Source organism: Megalops cyprinoides, chromosome 8, assembly GCF_013368585.1.
Source record: "Megalops cyprinoides isolate fMegCyp1 chromosome 8, fMegCyp1.pri, whole genome shotgun sequence".
Classification (NCBI taxonomy): domain Eukaryota; kingdom Metazoa; phylum Chordata; class Actinopteri; order Elopiformes; family Megalopidae; genus Megalops; species Megalops cyprinoides.
In genome coordinates, this window is record NC_050590.1 from 15,096,618 (window position 1) to 15,116,559 (window position 19,942).

Here is a 19,942-nt window from a genome sequence, read left to right on the forward strand (position 1 = left end):
TTTGGCCGCTTGTTCTCATATATTGCAGTGCTCGTGCCCAGCCCTAATCAGTGCTCTGTTGTGATTCCTATTACGATTCTGTTTTTGTAGCCAATAGTCAGTGATTCTTTGTTTTAAAATTAAGTCCAACTGTATTTCAGATTAGAATGGTTGGCGCAGTGGTAAGGAGCAAGGGCTTGGGCTTGTACCCAAGACATCGCTGGTTCAGTTCCCCACTGAGGAACTGCTGTTGTACCCTTGGGCAAGGCACTTCAGTCACATTTGCCTCAGTAATTGTCCAGTTGTATAAATGGATAAAATTGTTAAGTCGCTCTGAATAAGAGCATCTGCTAAATGACAGTAATGTAGTGTGCAATGTACAGAGCGTGAACACAAATGAAAGCCGCTGAAGACAGAGGTCGCTAATACACACTTTTATGATTATGTCACCTGAGGGTTAATATTTGAAATGGATATCAATGTGAACACTATACCAAATCTATTCATATGTACACCTTGACTAAAACCTCCTTGGACCAGGAGCTGACTACATTGAAACTCATTCAACCTTATCACAAGGCGTAATTGAAACACTCATTGTCTTCCAAGGGAAAAAAGCTACATCTGGATGGATAGCATTTTTTTATTACTTCACACTGTGTATGTTATCACTTAAGAGGGAGAAGTGGTGTATTGGTGTGTGTGTGTATGTTTGAGAGAGACAGAAAGAGGTGTGTACATTATGTGTCCTGATTTGTCTTTGTGCTGTAAATTTTTGTTCCTTGTGTTGGGGGGCAGTAACAACAAGCACTGATCCCTACAAAAAAATTCAAGTTTTCACTCCCGCTGTATGCCTTTTATTTGTACGATATTTTACATTTCTTGGCTGTATGAATTTTATTTTAATAAAATGTTAAATAACATTACTCAGTCTCCTGTTTTATATGATCGTGTGTCATTGTGTGGACCAGGGTTCTGAGCCTGAAGCAGTCTATAGTCAGTAAAAGAGGCCTCTTTGGAACAGAGTTTTGAGCCTGGAGCAGTCCGGGGTCAGTAAGACTGGAATGACATCAGCAAAGTTCACAAACGAGCAAGGAATGTGCTGCACTACGCAGTGAAGATGAAGTTTGGAATTTTGTGTCCATTAAGTTCTTTTCTGCTTTTATCAGAATGCTGTAGATCCTCCTCTCCTTAAATGGCTATAGTCTTCAGATGTGCATAGTAAGAATGAGAAATTTTAGAAAGCCTATCTTTCAAAATGTCCATAGTTAAAAGAGTTTGTGGCTATGGATATATTAGACCACAGCAGTTAAATAGTAGCCAGTGGTTTACAGGCAGTTAATAATCATGCTTTTTTTAAACTTCAGTGTACACAATTATTTGATGGGGTAAATAAGACTTCATGAACCTCACCATAGCACAACAGGTGGAGCTACCCTGTACTGTCAAATACAGATTTTTCAAGACTTTCTACAGCAAAATACAATGGTTGGTTCAAATCAAGTGAGTCATTGACAGCACTTGACAGCTCCACCTAATTTAGGATTCATGGACCTTGACTTTCCCATCACAGCGTTTCGAATCAGCAGGTGAAGCGTACCCTTGATGATGGGTTAAAACGGGTGGCCAACCCTCTCCTAGAGAGCCACATGTCCTACATGTTTTAGATCTCTCCCTGCTCCAATACAGCTGATTCAAATGATCAGTTTGTTATTCAGCAGCTTCAGGAGTTCATAACGAGTTGATCATTTGAATCAGCTGTGTTGGAACAGGGAGAGATCTAAAACATGCAGGACATGTGGCTCTCCAGGAGAGGGTTGGCCACCCCTGGGTTAAAAGGTAGTTCTGAGGCTAAGAAGTCATTCTTTCACATTTTTACATTTGCATGTACTTTTTTGATATAGACACAAGGTGGCAGTGTAACCTCAGGAATGCCAGCTTTAGTGACCAGCATCTGCATGTTCACCAAAGCCTGTCTTTCCTGAACAGTTGCTGCAGTGTTCTCAGCCAGGTTTCAAATCATGTTTTCATGGAGTAGATTAACTGCACATTCCTCTCAACATGGTGATGTTGTAAAACATTTTAGTTTCATTGCACAAGTTAATTCGTTTTCATAACTTTCCACAAATGTCATGTTTAATTTTTCATTAGGTAGGTAGGTATGAAATGAGAGCAAGAATGGACTTGATCAATAAATTTGATTTGTTTAAGGGAGACTTTTTGCATCATCAAAACATTGAACAAAGAGATAGGTCTGTGTTTGGATGCCCTGAAGTGCTTGTCAGGTTCAAATTTGGTTTCTGAACAGAGCAGAACTGTAAACAGTATTTTCAAAATGCTTTTTTTTTCCATCTGTCCAAGGATATATTTTCCACAAACTGTTGCAATATATAAATTACAATATCCTACCCCATAATGTTGCATTTTGTGAGTGGTCCATACACTGCTGGGAAGAGGAGGGGTAATGGGAGGCTGTGATCAGTCAGAAGCAGGACCGGGGACATGGCGGTGGGGTTGGGAGGCACTCCTAACATCTGTGGGCACAGCAGGAGCAGGCTTTCCCCCAGAGCTCTGTTTACTGTGCCTGGTTGTGTTACACACTCAGCGAGTGAGGTGGGCACAGCATGCTCTTTGTAGCCCCTGCCTTCCCTCTGACAAGCCTTCCTTTGTGGCTGCTTCACCCCCCCCCCCCCCCCCCCCCCCCCCCCCCCCACAGGTATGGGCCTGTGCCAAGACTTCCGGATCCAGCGCCATTCACTGCCCACTTGGCCCATCCTATCAAGGTGGGAAGCACAGGAATTGTGACTTCTAAATGCCAGGTCCAATTTTGTGACATTGCCAAGGAGAATTGGAGAAGAGAATCATAGCTTCAGTTTTAGAATTTATCTGAGAAGAAAAAAATATGGCCAGTAGCCCCATACTTGAACTGTTCCATGACATTTGAATGGTTCTCCAACACTACTCAAAGAGCCAGTTCAAGTAAAGGTTGAAAACCTCCTGAGAGGCTTCCTATCACATGACATTTTAAAATTGCCTGAAGGTATATCCTAGATACTGTTAGATATGTCTGCAATCAGCTTCACACTGTTTGGATCAGACAAGGATATTAATTTCTCCAGATGCTGTGGAGAGTTCGTTCACTGCAAAGAAACTGGATCAATAAAGATGAGCCGAGAGATTGTGAGTAATGAAGGCTGGTCTTCTGTTACTCTGAACCCGATACAAATGCATGGAACGGGTGCTCAGATCACCCATGGCTGTGACTGGGGCACATTGTGGCGACGAGGACAGGAGCCGCGTGACGTTCCCTTGATGTTGTGGGAAGGAGGGGATTGTGTTACCATCAGATCCAGGTTACTGGGACAGCTTCTGTTCTGAAGGCGCCCTCATCTCTCTGATCTTTGGCCAGGCAGCAGAAGAGTGGGTGGGACGAAGAGGGGGGTCGCGGGACAGACAGAGGGTCGATCGAGTGGCCAGGATGGGTGGCGGGGAGGATTGAATCAGGATTGACTCATCTTTGCAGCTGCTTTGTGAGAGGAACTGAGCAGGGGTGCATTGTCAGGCAGTCTCTGGGGTCCTTTTGTTTGGAGTCATTGTTACGGAAGGGGAAAGGGGGAGAGAATGACAGCAAGAGAGCTTCTGAACAGTGATGCCTGACACTGGAAAACAGGAGCCTTTCACGCCTAACTGTGCAGCCTTCTGGTGTACAGTGCAGCACATCTTTGGTGATTCAAATCTAACCCACATGCTGTGATTCTCTATTAGGGGCAACCCCCTTCCCCCCCATCAGTATGGCTGTGATTTCTTCTGTGTCCCAGAAATTGAGGGGTGGAGTCCTGTCAGACCAGGAAACCCCTGACCTTCCCTCACACGGTGACTCACTGTCAGAGCCAATGGAAGCAAATTAGTGCTTGTCTGTTTCCACTGGAGCACACTGCCTGCCTCTGTAACTCCCCATGCTCTCATTTTAACCCTCTGCATGCCCCCAGCAGTCTTTTCAACATGCTCAGCGGCACAGAGCCATCTCTCTGAGAGACTCCCATCTAGAGTAATGACGTCAGTAAGGACACCAATACAACTCTGTGACTGTAATTATCCCTTGATCTTAACCTTCTCTTAATGGTCTTGCATCATTCTCTGCTCCCGCTAAACTCCTATCCAGGTAATGTAAAGATCAGTGGATCTGTGCAGTTGCTACACAACTCTACGTCACAAACAAGTCAAGTGTTACAGCTCAGCCAGTAAGTTGTATCTCCTCATGTAATCTCAAGGATATATGAATAAGTGCTGAATTGTGCAGTCCTGAGTATCAAGTGCTCCTCCTCTGAGTGTGTTTGAGGTTTCGGATTGGCTCCAGCGTGCACGAAAGGACAGGAGACCCAAGGCAGGAGAGATCCTGTATGTGCTGTCTGACACCGAGGTGAAAAATTTCGACTGCTTTCTCCAAAACCATCTCTACACCATGGAGAGCCTGGAGAGCCTCCACACCTCTTTACGGTACACACACAAATACATGTATTATGCTCATTGAAGGACAACCAATGTTTAAAATGTAAGCGGCGCAATTAAAATTGTCACAAGACTTTAATGCTGTAAGATACACAAAGGCTTAACTGCTTGGTGAATGCAGCTTATACCAATTGAGCAACCTGAATTCAACTGTCCACTGAATTTCTAGTTGCCTCACTACAGAGCAAAATATATTTTAAAGCCATTATTCTCTTGGGCTCCAAGGGAGTGTTTAATTTGATTTCAGTCTTATTATGTATAATAAATATGCACAATATGTAATAATGTATTATAAATAGCACAGACTACACTGTTGTCCTTAATTAACTAGCCATTTACAAAACACTGCCAAATGACAACACACCAAAAATGACAGAAAACTCTATTCCCTATAATTTATTATTCTTAAAGAGCTTACTCTGAATAACAGAACATCTCAGAAAGCTGCAAATGCTTTGCATTATAAATACTGCATAACTTCATGAAAAAAAAAGTTTGTAAAGCATGCAAAACAAATATTTTCTGTTAGAGGCCTGATGTCAACATGGGTAAAAAAAAAACATTCCTCCAGCAAGTACCAACTCCATATGCATTACATTACAGTCTTCCTCAATGGTCACACTTGCCAGGCCTCACATCACCCCTATAAGACTTTTAGATTTTCTCATAGTAGTGTGACCCATGATTACCCTCTTTTTAAACACAAGTTTCTCAATCCTCCCTGACATTATATCTTTACAACAAGGTACCTACTGGATCTCATTCTGCAGTTTAGAGACCTAAACCCCCGGCTACATCTGTCATATCACATGGATTGCACACTATACCAGTCCCTTATCCCATAAATAAAATGCTGTAGATCCCCTTTGTTAAACAATAGACTTCAAACCAGGGAGTATTTACAAGCCCAGTTCAGCTCTCACACTTTACCCCAGCAGATACACAGCAGGGAAATGAAATCCTCTCCCTGCAGTCTAGCCACTTTATTTCTTACCAGACAGTTGTCTGGCCACAAATTGCAGATGCAGGTTACATAAAGAACAAAAATAATATAGACCCAAGACAATCCTCTTGACTTAAAAGGCTTCCTATCATAGCAAAAGTGGACATAGCATATTGTTGCTGATGTCTGTCAATAAGTCAACCTTATTTGCATCTAACGGTAGAGGCTGTGGCTTGCATGTCCCTTGATGCCATCACAGTGTGGAGCTCCCTGGTGGAGTGACACCCCCATCCCCTTCCCCAGTGCTAGAAGCTATAAGGAGAGACGAAGAGAGTGACCTTGGTGACGTAGCGCCCCAGCATCGCCCTCCTCTCCAGCTCGCTCATCTCCACCTCTGCCTCCAGGGTGGCGGGGCCCTGCACTGGGCTGACGAGGAGCAGCTGGCCCGTTTGCCGGCCTGAGCGCTGCACGGTGAAGTGGCGCCGCCCCCGGGCTCCAAGCAGTCCGAAGCGCAGGGTGTCCCCCAGAACCCGCGCTGCCGACACCCGGAACAGTACCCGAGGGGCCGATAGGTTGGACACCACTGACAGGTAGTGGAAGGTAATGGAGTTGGGCGCCTGAGCACACGCCCTGTTGTCCACCGGGCAGGGGTTCCGTTCACATCGCCTGTACGGGGACAGTCGACACGAGGGCAGAGGGTGAGAGCACAGCCCGCCTGGAACTCCAGCTACTATTTCAGTGGATAAATTGCACACTGCAGATGACTGTGCTGCTCATGAAATAACAGGTGTAATCACAGAGGCTCTGTGCCGCTCAGGTCACACAGACAGAAAGCGCCAACCTAGCTTTTCATTGCCACAAAGCCGTCAATTGTTGTTGTTGCAAACCTCAGGAGGGTAACAGCCAGGGTTGGGAGGGTTATTTTAATATATATTCCACTACAGATTACAGAATCCTTGCCCTAAAATGTAATTTGTAACGTATTCTGTTAAATTACTCAAGGTAAGTAACGTAATCTAAATACTTTGGATTACTGAAAGGTTATTTTTAGAATGTTCACTTAGCATTGTTGTGGCTAACATTTTGGCAGTCTATGGGCATTTCATCGCAGTTTCTTCAGAATTGTAATTAATTAATTTAATTCAAAAACTGTAGATTACACGAAAACATGAGTTAGAAAAGGCACAAGCCACCCTAAATACGTATAAATATTGTGAGTGAGAAAGGAGTAGCTTAACAATTTAATGTATAATATGCGTAGTGTAAAATTGTTGGAGTAATCACAGTTTTGAACATGTGAAATTTCACTTGTTTTGTCACTGTATCTACTCGTTAGCTAGTTAGCTTTAATACTATACCTACTAGCCTACTAACTAGCTGAATAGCTAATCCAATGCAGCCAAACTATGTAAGATAGCTAGCTAGCGATCAATATTATCTTAAATAATGACAAAGAAAACTTACTTCAAGATGCTTCTTCAGGTTAGAGGTCAACTCTTATGAAGCGGATAGCAGTTTGGTTGCTGGCAAACACAGCTTGCATTGTAGCCTACTGCTATGTTGCGACCTTTGCCAAATCTGAAAGTAAAATGGTCCCGGTATTTCCATGACATAAATACGTTGAGCTGGTTACTTTCTGTCTCACTCTCCATTCTATTGTCTTGTGAGTCAGGCAGGCTGCGTGCTTTTTTCTTTTTTTTTTTCGTGAGGGGTATATGGGAGATACACCCAGGAGTTGCCCATCACTGGATAGATTTTCCAACTGAATAAACATTAAATGAAAAAAATAAATGAAATTTAACGAAAAAAATCCAATGTAATCCCTTCAGTAATCTATATATTTTTAAAATGTGACTGTAATTTGATTACCATCAATTTAAATGGTAACTGTAATGGAATACAGTTACTCATATTTTGTATTTTATGCCGTTACATGTATTCCGTTACTCCCCAACCCTGGTAACGGCCTGTCCAACCCTACACCCACACACAGGCGGACAGCCAGCTGTGTGGAGGACTAAGGCTGACCATTTCTGGCTAGGGGCCACAGCGTGATGTTTGCTGTGTTTGGCACTCACACGGGTGAGGTCTTAACATAGGTGGCGTTCCGGATCCGGGGGCACTCCACACGCACACACTGGAAACCCCCATACGTGTTGACACAAAGCTGGTCTCGAGTACAGTTGTGCTGTCTGGTCTCGCATTCGTCAATATCTGTAAAACAGGAAGGAAGAATGCTGCATTACAACTGAGTCTAAAATGACGCAGCAGTGAAAGACTCCATTTAAGTCTCTCCAATAAAGTGTTTAATGAGTGCAATAACATTCCACCAGTAACATAAAATTCTTGTCCTTTCTTGTCAAACCTTTCAGTATTTATAAACTGTCATCAGTCATGTCACGGTGCAAAAATAATGACAAAGTTCCTCAGCAAGCAGTGCATAATATTTGGAAACCTTTAATGATGAGATCCAGCTCACCTTTGCAGTTGCGGCTGTCGCGGGTGAGATTGTAGCCAGGGGGACAGGTACAGCGGTAGCCACCAGGGGTGTTTACACAGTTGTGCACACAGAGGCGTCCTGCTTGCCCATTGTGGAACAGCTCACATTCATCAATGTCTGAAACACAACGCTCACACACTCACGTCGCCAGCTGTGGAAGAGGGAGGATTGCAGCTTGGGATTCTGACTGTGCTCCTGACTAACCATACAGCATTTAACAGCTTCTTTTCTCTGAGCTATCAGTTTCTTCTTACTGTAGCCATCATATGCACATGCACTTTCTGTACCATCTGTTATATGAGGTATAAGCAACACAGAAAAATAATCTTCATTTCAGGACCCAGAAAACTATTTTACAGAACCTGTATTAGTGCCATGGTTATATAATATTATTGGTAGGTGACTCACCTATGCAGAGGTTGCTGTCCCGGCCGGAAATGGTGAAGCCTGCCTCGCAGGTACAACGTGTGGACCCCAGGAACTGCGTGCAACGTGAGGGGTGCATGAAGGGAGAGGATGGGAGCGAGGACGGGGAAGAGGAAGAGGAGTAGGGAGAGGATGTGGTACTGGATGTGGAGACATTGGTCACGATAGTGAAGACTGGATGTGATACACAGAAAACAAAGGTTAAGAATGTTTCATCCATGTTGTTTCATGCATCCTTCTCACGCTATGTTACACATGACATATGATCTGACCCACAGTCAGATCCAAGTTATTTTGTTGCTGAGGCCATTTTGTTGAGCTAGTCCATACCTTTATGTCATTTACGTACTGGATAAAATAGCATTGCTGTGAATATGCTTGAGTATTGCTTATGGTCTTCAATGTGTCAACATATCAATATAAGAATATTAAGACCTGTAGTACTTTCTACATAAGTAAACTGCATATATATATATGTCTCAGTGAGAAAAACAAAACAGAACTGTATGTTTTTTTGCACTCCTAGCACTAGCTAACTTGACCAGAGGGAGTCTTAATTGAGGTTTACACTGCTGCTTGTGTATCTAGTGGCCAGGCCAGTGAACCACATGTCTTTAGAGCCAGACACTGCTTGTATAATTAGGCTCATGAATGTGAAAGCAGCCTGAACCTTCCCAGTCAGACCCTTTCATGGGTCCAAACCAAACAAATGAATATAGGATAACAAGACTGTCTCCAAGTAGTGACACTAATCTTTGCAAATGTATGGGCAATTGCTGTGGTTTCTTTTGTCTTTGTGTTTGCCTGTGGCCAATTACATACAAATCTGTTGGACCTTAGAGCTTTGACTGCTTAAACGTGCATTTTGACTTAAATGTTCTGGTACAAAGTGCAGCAGACACCGTTGTCAAGTAAACAGCTTAACATTTTGCAGGGGATCTAACTCAGTGAATGGACTGTGAATGGACTGGATTCTGCATTTTTCGAGGGCCCAGGCAGTTGTTGCACTCTGTGCTGTACCTACAGGTGGGTATGGGGGTCTGACAGGTGGGGCCCGTCCAGCCTTTGGCACATGTGCAAAGGAATCGATTCACTTCATCCACGCATGACCCTCCATTCAGACATGGGGTAGAAGCGCATTCATTTATGTCTAAACAAACATGGAGATGAAACCTGTCTTACAGCATGGAAATGTCATAACAATCAGACATATATACATACATACATACACTGCAAAAACAGTACCTATGATACATGTATAAATGAACATAGGATCTCTGAGATAATCTATGGACCCCGCAATCTATACAAGTTGTAATTTTCCCTGTAGGAAAGCTAATGGGCCAAAATATGCACTTATGTCCAAATTCCATATTCCATACAGAGAATTAGAGGAAATTTAATCATAAAACACATATAAATGCAAATGTATTATCTTGAAGAAAACAGGCACATGGTGGCAGTGGTTGTTAAAATAAAATGTCACATAACCAGAAAGAGGATGATGACAGGGGTATGACAAGGGATAAGAAAGGGGAGAAAGAGATGACGGACAAAACTAAGTAGGGTAGAGGAGGAAGATTGAGGAGTTAGTGAGGGTTAGATAAGGTGAGATGGGAACCATCACGGGGAGAGTCCGGCACTGTGGGCTCCGTGATTAGCTCTGTGACTCACTCCTGCAGGTAGGCTGCTGGCCACTCCAGGTCAAGGACTCCTGGCAAACCCTGGTCTCTGAACCCACCAGCTCATACCCTGGCTCACACAGGAAGTGCACCTCATGGCCCACCGCTAGCACCTTGCCCAGCTTCCTGCCATTGTTGGGCACCTCTAACTTTGGGCAGGTCCCTGTGAAACCGTAAACAACGTTCAAGATACGGCACAACAGAGCATGTATGGATTACAGAAAAATCCAGGAACTGATCTCAGTGCCTGGTCAGAGGGTTGAACAATGATATCAGATCAGCACAAGTACATTTCCATCAATCACACTGAATCACATATTCATTTATAGCATCGCAAGCACCTTTTCTTTCTAAACACAGGGTCTCCAACTCCAACTTTGATATCATTGGCCCTGTACCATGTCAGTGCCAATAATGCTAAGTTGTAATGCTGGCCTCACCATTGCTGGCCTTGGTAGTCTGTCGTGCTGTGGAGCTCTGCAGGAGGTTGAGCCTCTTCCTCAAGGAGCGAAGGTTCTGCAGATAGGAGGCCTCATGGGCTGAGAGCAGCTTGTGGACCTGGCGCAGGGTGCTCTGCAGCTCCTGCTTGCTGGGACAGTCCTGTGAGACATAATAACACTTAGTGCCTCTGCAGCTACGTGGAAAGGAGCATACATCTCTGTTGCATCTGACACTGGACTCCTGCCTGCAGTCACACTCAAATAGGGAAGGCCCTTCATTATGCTGAGCAGATGTTCTGTACAATTTTGTCAGTTAAAGTGATATTGTTTGACAAGGCCCCCCAGCTTCAGTCTTGGGAAGGCCAGAATTCAGCAGGTTTTCAGGTTTTTTTCAAACCACTATCACTCTCACAACTTGGGAGGGAATCTACAGTAAGTTGATTAAGTTATGACATTGCTTAGTTGACTCTAGTGGTTACGTTCCTGGCTGGAATGAGAGCTTGCAGAAAGGTTTAGTGGCCTTGACCTAAAGCAGTGCTGGCTCATATAAATGTACATTATTCTCAGTGTTAAATTCACATGGGTAATTTGTCATGCATTGACAGCAAAAAGCTAGTTAGCTGAATGGTGAATCCATTAACTGAGCAGAGACAGTGCAGGGCACTCACAAAGCTAATCACCAGCAGTATTTTAATGCATAATTATGTGTTAGATTAACTGCTTTAAGACCCTATAAACTGTGTTTGTATTTAGAGTAAAAACCATGTTTACGCAGGACCTGCAGTTAGGGAGGGCATTGAGAAATATGTTAGCCCCAAATCGCTTCACATACGCTTATATGACGTTATTAGGTGGAAGCAGGCCCAGGTGACCGCTGAGCAGTTGTGAAAGCTGTGATTGTGCCCCGGAGCAGAATAGCCAGCCTGTAATGGCTCTGGGCCAATGGGATCTTAGCACCCCAATAAGACACCACCCTCTGACGCCAACTCCCCAACCAGCCTGCTTGGCTGTATGCTACTGAAACAGACTCCCACTTCAGGAGATGTGTGGTCTCCGATCAACTACTCGACAAGCAGCAACAATCTAGAACACACGCCCACGTCATGTTCAGTTTTTACTCATTTTTCATTTCTAATATCCAACCTTTTTTCCCCATCCTCTTCCACATCTGAGATTTAAGAAAATGAACAGTAATGCTACTGGCAGCAGGAAGCTGAGGTTAATATTCCTCCCACATTCTGGGACAGGGAGAGCATTCAGCTCAGGCCTTCACAGATACAGAGAGAAGGTGAGAGCGCTGTGCTCAGTGAGCAATGTTTTTTGGCTGCCTGGGGTCAGGAGTGTACCCCACACATAAAAACTGTACTGCTGATACTGAACAGTGTCTCAATCAGAACTTGTTGATTGTTGTATTCTTCAGTTTCTTAATGCTTGCCAGCGATCCTTACCATTCCACAGTGTCTTTTTGCTAAGAAATAATTCAATTGCTCTATGGATTTATCTACATCTAAAACCTGGTATGATTCCTCTTGTTATATTGTATAAATACATACATATATTTTCCTTGTACAGAAACTCCTTGAATGAAAACAGATTTGGCAGATCCAATGCTCAGCCCACAATCGCAGTGTTAGAGGGATTTTCAGATTACTGCTAAGTGGTGTTCCTTGTAAACAGGGTCTTAGGAATCTCTTGTAACTGGGGGATCTTCATGAAACTAACTATTCCCCATCAATGTCTTAGTTTACTGCACATTAATTTTTAGTGGAAAGGGTCCCACAAGGCTTCCATGCTGTCACAAGTGAACACTAGAACAGGCCCCTTGGGTCTGTGGACTACACTAGCAGATGAAGATCACACTGAGTGGCACTGTGTCTTCCTCACAATGCAAACATTGTCACACAGGTCACCCAGGGTCCAAGGGAGAGTGTTCTGCTGTCTCTTTCATTGGTTACACATATCAGGGAGGGGAGACTCAATGTTTTTGAAGTTCTTTCTCTGTACCCCCGCCTCCTCATATGTTATGAAAACCAGTAAGTGTTTTCATCTGGTAGGTCTTGTGTAAGTAAAGCAAATGTTTATTCTTCCTGTAGAAAACCCCTGGTAAATAGATATTGAATTGATGGGTTGGGGAAAGTACAGTTGGGCACACTAATTAAATAGCTGTTTGTATTTGACTATAATGCTTTCTTTTTGGCAACAGAACTGCAAAACATTATTTGTAGCTCTTAAAAGCATAAATGTGAAAACCAGTGAATATCAAACCACTCTTTCAATTCAAGATGTCATGGATGTCTGTCAATAGAAGCTTTGGCATACACAATTTTAACATTCAGATTAAAAAACTAGACATGTTTTTACTTTATTTTCTTTCCTGATTTAGTTGACAGAAACTGACAAGTTTTGCATCAATTACTACTGCAGCTAAATGTAAGTGCCAACACTGGTTATGTCAGAGGAAGGCAGAAGTATGCTTAGCCTCCAAAGGCTACATCACAAATAATTAATAACTGTTAAGGATGTTTGTAGAGAGAATCTTTGTCTGACAAAAGTTAATCTAAAATGCAACTGGCCATTGGCTATAAATTAATGCAGCACTGAAACACAAATTTAAAGGCAATTTCCCTTCCTGCACAGTTCAAATTTAACCTCCTCTTGTCAAGAACTGTATAGGCTGAACCAGCTGAACAAAATCAGCGCAAGATGTTGAACCTGAAACATTCATTCTGTAACCAGTGTGCACGACTAACAGAGGCCTTGCACACATTTGATCTGTTTTAAAATAAATACATGCACGTAACTTACATCTTGACAGGTAAGTGAAATGTACAAAATCTTCAAGACATACTCTAAGCCTAGAGTAAACTGCAGGTGAAATCTTCATGGCTTTCCTGTCTGGGTAGGATAGAGTATCAGCTGCAGAGCCATCAACACTGTACCCATGTGAGGATCATGTGATACAGCTGACCAAAGGCATAGGAAAGAGATTCACACTAAAAGAGTGAGATGGATCTGAACACCCTTTGCATGACCTTCCACCTCACACACAGTATACAGCTTTGGCAGGTTTTGTTGAAAAGATATTTTGAAGCGTTAGGTCTATACATAGGGAAGGGGTCTCCAAATTGTTAGACATGCTTGTTAGATTTTGCAGTCCAAATGTTAAAGTGCCACCTGTGTGTAAATTAAATTCAGGTGAAGACTTCATTGTGTATTGGCACCTACACATTCTGGCATCATGGCCATGACTTAGCAAGAACACTGTCTCTTCTAAGAGCAAAGAGATTTTCACCCCTGTTTTCCCAAAGCATAGCTGTCCTTGAGGACATGCAGACATCAGTGCCTATAGCTTGTACAGCAAACACTGCAAGACAAGACCCTGGTTGTGCCATTTGACACTAATTTTCTCAGTTCTATTTTTCAACTGTAAATCTTATGTGATCTTCACCTGATCCCTCCCTTAGATTTTAAGGTCTTTACAAACTGGTGCCAAGTTTTCACACAAAGAATATAGCTACCTGACTATATCATATCTATCTTTTAACTTGATTGTGTGCTATATGTTGCTGGTATTAGTCAGCTGCTCTGGTATTCTCTGCTCAACTGCTTTATACCTTGTAAATAACAATTCAAATAGAAATAATCTGGAGCATCTATTTTGAAATAAAATATCTTCCAATCTGTTTTGTGCATCTATATATTCAATTTGGCAGAATATTGACCCAAAAGCTTGGAATAGATAATTGCTGGATGAGCTTGCTTTCATGAAAAGCACATGTCAATATATGGCAAAATATAGAATTCCTAATCCAAGGAACTAAAAATATCAAAGTTAATGTGTAAAAGCATACAGGATTTGTTATTTATGAAAGTAGCAATATTGTCACTTTTACATGTGCAGTTGTATGCATGTAGACAAAATACATACAATGTAACAATATTTTAAAATATAAGAAATTACATGTGTGTTAAAGTTTCCACAGATTTTCAGTATTTGGACATTGAAAATAGTCCTTCGATATAAGGTTATACAAAGTGTGGTCAAAAACCCCATCTACTTGGTTGAAAACTTACAGTTGTTTCAAAATGACATGTAACTGTAATACTCTTCTCATTTCAGTTTCAGGTGGAACCCATGAGGAGCAAAAGTAGTTTCCTCGACGTACATTGGAAGTACATTCTTGGACATGTGCAGTGAATTCCGTAATGGCTGAAATAAATACTTTTAAATACTGGGTTTGGACTTAATGACCACCTTGAACATGTATGTCTAAACTACATATACTCTTTTTTCGATAGACTGATTTGTAATTTATGAAGTGATATAGAAATGATTACAATAGGTATATACAGATAGTAACTGTGTCCTACAGCAAAGAAGTAACAATGTAATAAATGTCTCGCGTCACAGTGTTCAAAGAGAACTGGCTCCCAAACTTAAACCCGGACACACGCAGCACTCACCTGCCCAAAAGAGGTGTAGGTCTGATACAGACACAATATCGTCATTATAACGTATATCCGAATCATCTTTATGACAATCCGTGCGCGCCTTCAACACTTCAAGCACTCTTTCAGTGCTTATACTTGATGTTTGTATGAATGCGTATCTACGGAGAGTGATGTCCTCTTCTTGACAGGTTAACGCACATTTAAGAGCGCAAACTATCTGTCATAAATGTTTTGTGATCACCAAGCTAACAAAAAACTTAGCTAATTTCCTCTTGAGAACAAAGTCATTTGTAAGACCAACGACATGTAGGATCTTGCAGGAGAGTGCAGGCAGCTAATAGTTTTTTCTTTTCCTTTTCAGGAAAGCACATGCCAAATTTCTCTCCTCATAAAAAAGCCGCCCCGTTGTGGTATTTTAAGCTACGAAGAAAAACAAAATCCACCACTCATTGGACAGCGTTCTTCGTAGTTGTGGAGCAGAAGGTCCTCCGTTCTGCATGACTGTTCGAGCTAAAAGGTGAACTTTAAGGGATATAACTGATGTCTCATTTGTGATGATTGGATGAGTGAATTTTTTTCAGTTAAATTATTGTTTTGTTTTTGTTTGCTGTTTACCTATTTATATAGCAAGTCCATACTCGTACTCCATACATACATGATAATACAAAGAAAGGCCGGAGCAAGCCATTGTAATAATGCAAATAATGCTTAAGAATTAGTACCCTTATACATATTTAAGCAATCATCACATTAGTGGTGTATAGGACATTAGTATAATTGTGTCAACTTACAAGTGAAGTACTGAATTACCCAATAAGATGAAATGAGTTCAGTATTAATACCACAGTATGAATCTGGTTTCCTGATATCTACAACAACAGTGAAAACAGAGGTATGAATAAAAATTCAGCTTATGAGAAAGATCCATTCACATTTCAGCAAGTAGTCTGTCACACTGCGCCTGCGCTATACAGCTCAGTCATAGTTCGTGACCGATTTCTTGACCGAGTTGACTGAAATGACAGGGTAGGACTCCCGTCAGTAGAGGGGTGTGGCGGTTGTGGATTCGGAGATCCTCTCCTTTGAAACCTAAGCTCAGCAGCGGCCAGTGGTGACTGCACTAAGATGTGACTGCTTTCAGCATTACTAGGAAGTTCCATATGAAATAGGGTCGATGGAAGTGTAGTAATCACTTTAAATATCTTTGGTGAACAAATAAGCAGCGTCAGCAAGGTCGCATTTAGAAGTTACCCATTGGCTTACATTTTCTCTCACCCGGTATTTCACACAATTATTTCTTTGTACACATTTATATTTAATCTTACCTCCTATTTGCTGAGACGGGTTTTGCGCATGGAATAAATGCATATATCGGAGGGAACTCTCTTTGTTCTTAGTGCTGATTTGACTAAACGAATATGGTGCTTATTTGCTATTTTGACGCAGATAATTACACAACAATTTATTTTAAATGAGGAACACAAACGCGATGCTGGTTTAGTTATTGACAGATGCCAGAGTGTCTAATTATGTAATCATAGGAAAATGCATTACAGACACCTCGAGAAGACTGCAGTTCCCCTACATGTATGATGATATGCCATGAAACATAGTTAATAAACACTGTGGCACAAATTGAGAAAAAATGCATAATAATATTTAAATGTGCAAGTTTAGCATGCATTTAAATGGAAAATAATGAATTATTTAGATTTACTGCAGAACTACAAAATGTAGTAAGTTATTTTGCTGAGTACAGACAAAAATTTTGAGAAGATACTGTAAACTGTATTTCTCTGCACAATATATGGAAAAGGTCTGCCCTCTACAGGGTAGACTTTTGACTGTTTTTTCGTTCACCATCAATGAAAGTCCTGTCTTCAAACAAAACCATTCAAAAGAGGTAAGTTTGTACTTCTACTAGTTTCACACAGAATACTATTTGTATAACTCCCTTGAATCCAGACACAATATATCCACACTTATCTACAGTTTGATCCACATGTCCCAGTTGTCTTATTCCTGTTTATAAATACAATTTTGAAATCCACATTTGATTCTGTATTTCAAGGCCTACAGTATTTTTTTTCAGGTGGCTAAGTATTAAAACTGTTTTGTTTGACAGTGAATGCCCTAGTTTTCAGACTTGATGAGACACCCTGCCTTAATTGTACTGTGAATTCACTCTCACACTGGAACTCAGTCAGATTTTTAAAGATCGTCAGCTGCCAGAAATTTAAAACACACCACTGATGGATTTTCTCAAAGTGATTGTTACAGAAGATGTCTGTTATCATTGGTGGCTTTGACATTCTGGTCACCAACATATTTTACTGAAGTACTTAATAAACTGCTTAATAAAAGAACTAATGAACTATGTAACTAATGCCAGGAAGTGATATCACCATAACATCATTACATTCGAGGAGTTCATACTTTGCCTCACTTATTTACTGCATCAGCAAAAATGGGTTCTGATTTCTTCAGTGACACTGTTGCTAGTGCTTGCTGGAATGTATTGCTGTCAGGCAGAATATACTGTGTGTAGGGCTTTGTCTCCTTGACCTGAACCATGTCTGGTGGACATCTGTAGCATTTACTGAGCATGTTTGGCACAATTTAAACAACTTCAGTTTTGCATCTTTCAAAACTCAATACATGAGATATGAGAAGGGTTCTATTTTTACAAGATCCACTCTAATTAGAAACAGAATTTTGCAACTTGCAGTGTTTCTGGTCTCCTGGCATTGGCATACCACAAGGTCATATCATGCTCATGTTTAAAATATGAAACTTATAGATGTTACTTTCAGATGTAATTAAAGATTCTGTACAGACCAGCATTTGGAAGGATTCGTTGAGGACTGTCGTTTTGGATTACATTTGTACTTATTAGTTACTAATGGATAACGGGAAAGCTAAACATTCAAGGCCTGTTCTGCATGCCATGGCCATGGAATTGGCAGCAACTCACAGTCTCTTGCTATTGTAGGAGCACTGAAAATCTGAAATGCTTAACTCTGCAACCTATTCAGCTCTAGTTCTGCACTCTTGATGAAAGCATCTCAGTGGCCCTTTTTGTGGGTCCCCCAGAAATGCTGGTCTGTCTGTCTAAGACACTGTCATCGCAGGGTCTCAGGTTCTCTCGGCAGCATTTAAACAACATTAGCAGTCTGAAAACGCACCCTCTATGTTTCAACTTTGGGGATGCCATGCAAGGCATCTTGAATGCCTGAATTTATGCACACAACAACAGATTGATTTATTACGTCACGATCTTTTCAGGTGCACAGAACACCATAGGTCCTTTTACACTCAAAGCACCATGTAAGTAACATTGGAACAATGTCCAGGAAGTAAGTATATGGATCTTGTGTGAAGATCCACACAGCATATATTGTCATACATGCTCATCTTCAGGTTGGATTCAAAACCAGGTGAATACTTCAGGCTTCATTCAAGGACCACATTGTATTTCTAAACTCCTATCTCCTGGAATCCATCAAAATAATATTTTTTTATACAGACAGATAGATGGAATATCTTACAATATTGTTTTCTGCCAGTTAACAAAACATGAAAAGTATACATTCTTTTGTATCATTCATTTTCAAAGGATAGGGTTATTTTAAATGCAGTGTGTAAGTCTAACAACAATATAATACAGTGCTCAGTTATTTCCCTCAATAGAAGAATAAAGGTCTTCATAATTTGTATCTGTCAAGGTTTTCCCCTACAATCATGGTAGCTAATCATCCAAAGGGAATTGAACACCCAGCTTAGTTCTTCCTTTCGCCAAATAATCCTAGTCATTTTGATTATAATACCACCGGCAGGGTCCTTGAAGGCCAATCTCTTCACACATGATATCTCTTTCCATGGAAAATATTCCCTAAACATAGCCTACCATGACTTATGCTAGACAGGCCAATCTGTGGTCTTAAATGAAAGAGAAATATTTCCATTGGATTACTATGCATCTCATTCAGTGCCTGTGAAACACATTTTTTCTCCCCTTATACAATATTGTACCAAGCTTAACCTTTTTTTTTTTTTTTTTAAAAAGAGTTTTTTCTAGAAATTAAAAAGAAATATATTGTATACTCCTAAGAACTCAAATGTTGTCCTATTCTTTGAGTAAATTAATGATGCAAGTGATGCAAGAAAACTACAATAGGATTATCTGTGCATTAGTATTTGACATCACACCATGCTTTTTAAGATATTAATACTGCCCAGTCTTATTTGTAGGGATGTTTGTTGAAGATCTACCACACAGATATACAAGTCTTAATGTATATCCCTATTCCCCCAGTGATATCTAATGATTGTGTTTACCCAAACCCATAGAACAAGGTTTCAATTGCTTCCATAGCAGAGGAATCTTCAGAAGTCTGAAGTGTGATCATCCAGATGGAAAAATGTTTATATATATATATATATATATATATATATATATATATATATATATATATATATATATGATCGTTGCTGTTCGTTGTATGTTCATTTTCACTGTGGATTCAGTTTTAATTTTAATAGAAAACTGTCCTACCATGATTGTAAAAGAATTACGCTAGAGGTGTGCTTATCTGTTCATAACATGTGTTTAGTTTTCACTATTTTACTTAAAGTAATTTTACTGGAAGAGTAAAATTGCTTTATTATTCGGCCATTTAATGAAATTAGATACCATGAACATTTTTACTATTGAGATATAATTTTATTTGATATATAATTTTAATGATTTTATAGTAGACACCTCTGGTTATTCCTAGATTAAAACATTCATATAACATTGATTATTTGGTCGCCCTCTCTAAACTGATGCTCGTGAAGGAGCCGGATGGATAGTGATGATTGACTCAAATTTATTTGACTACGTGATGACAATGTCTTTGTGGGCTTCCGGCTTTATCATGTGTCATTCAGTTTCGTTGGGCGTCTGAATAATGAAGCGGGGTGGGCCAAATGTGTGCGGGTGAGTAGTAGTGCGAGCGTGGGGGTATGT

At 41.0% G+C, this 19,942-nt stretch overlaps 1 protein-coding gene across 1 annotated transcript; it reads right to left on the minus strand.

The window, feature by feature from the left end:
• Positions 1–5,729: 5,729 nt before the first annotated feature.
• LOC118782023 (fibulin-7) lies at positions 5,730–15,238 on the minus strand. Its single transcript, XM_036535232.1, has 8 exons — positions 14,944–15,238; positions 10,480–10,639; positions 10,032–10,202; positions 9,382–9,507; positions 8,340–8,531; positions 7,911–8,048; positions 7,510–7,645; positions 5,730–6,097 (listed from the first exon to the last, which is right to left on the minus strand). The coding sequence occupies exons 1-8, from the start codon at positions 15,007–15,009 to the stop codon at positions 5,737–5,739; spliced, it is 1,350 nt and encodes a 449-aa protein (XP_036391125.1). The 5' UTR covers positions 15,010–15,238; the 3' UTR covers positions 5,730–5,736.
• Positions 15,239–19,942: the final 4,704 nt, after the last annotated feature.

Bases quoted from the DNA above. Each gene is read 5' to 3' on its own strand.
- LOC118782023 (XM_036535232.1), bottom strand. From the start codon at position 15,009: ATGATTCGGATATACGTTATAATGACGATATTGTGTCTGTATCAGACC. The intron at 10,640-14,943 runs GTGAGTGCTGCG...TATGTCTCACAG, and splicing joins CCTACACCTCTTTTGGGCAG to GACTGTCCCAGCAAGCAGGA. The intron at 9,508-10,031 runs GTGAGTCACAGA...ATGTTTGTTTAG, and splicing joins CCAGCAGCCTACCTGCAGGA to ACATAAATGAATGCGCTTCT.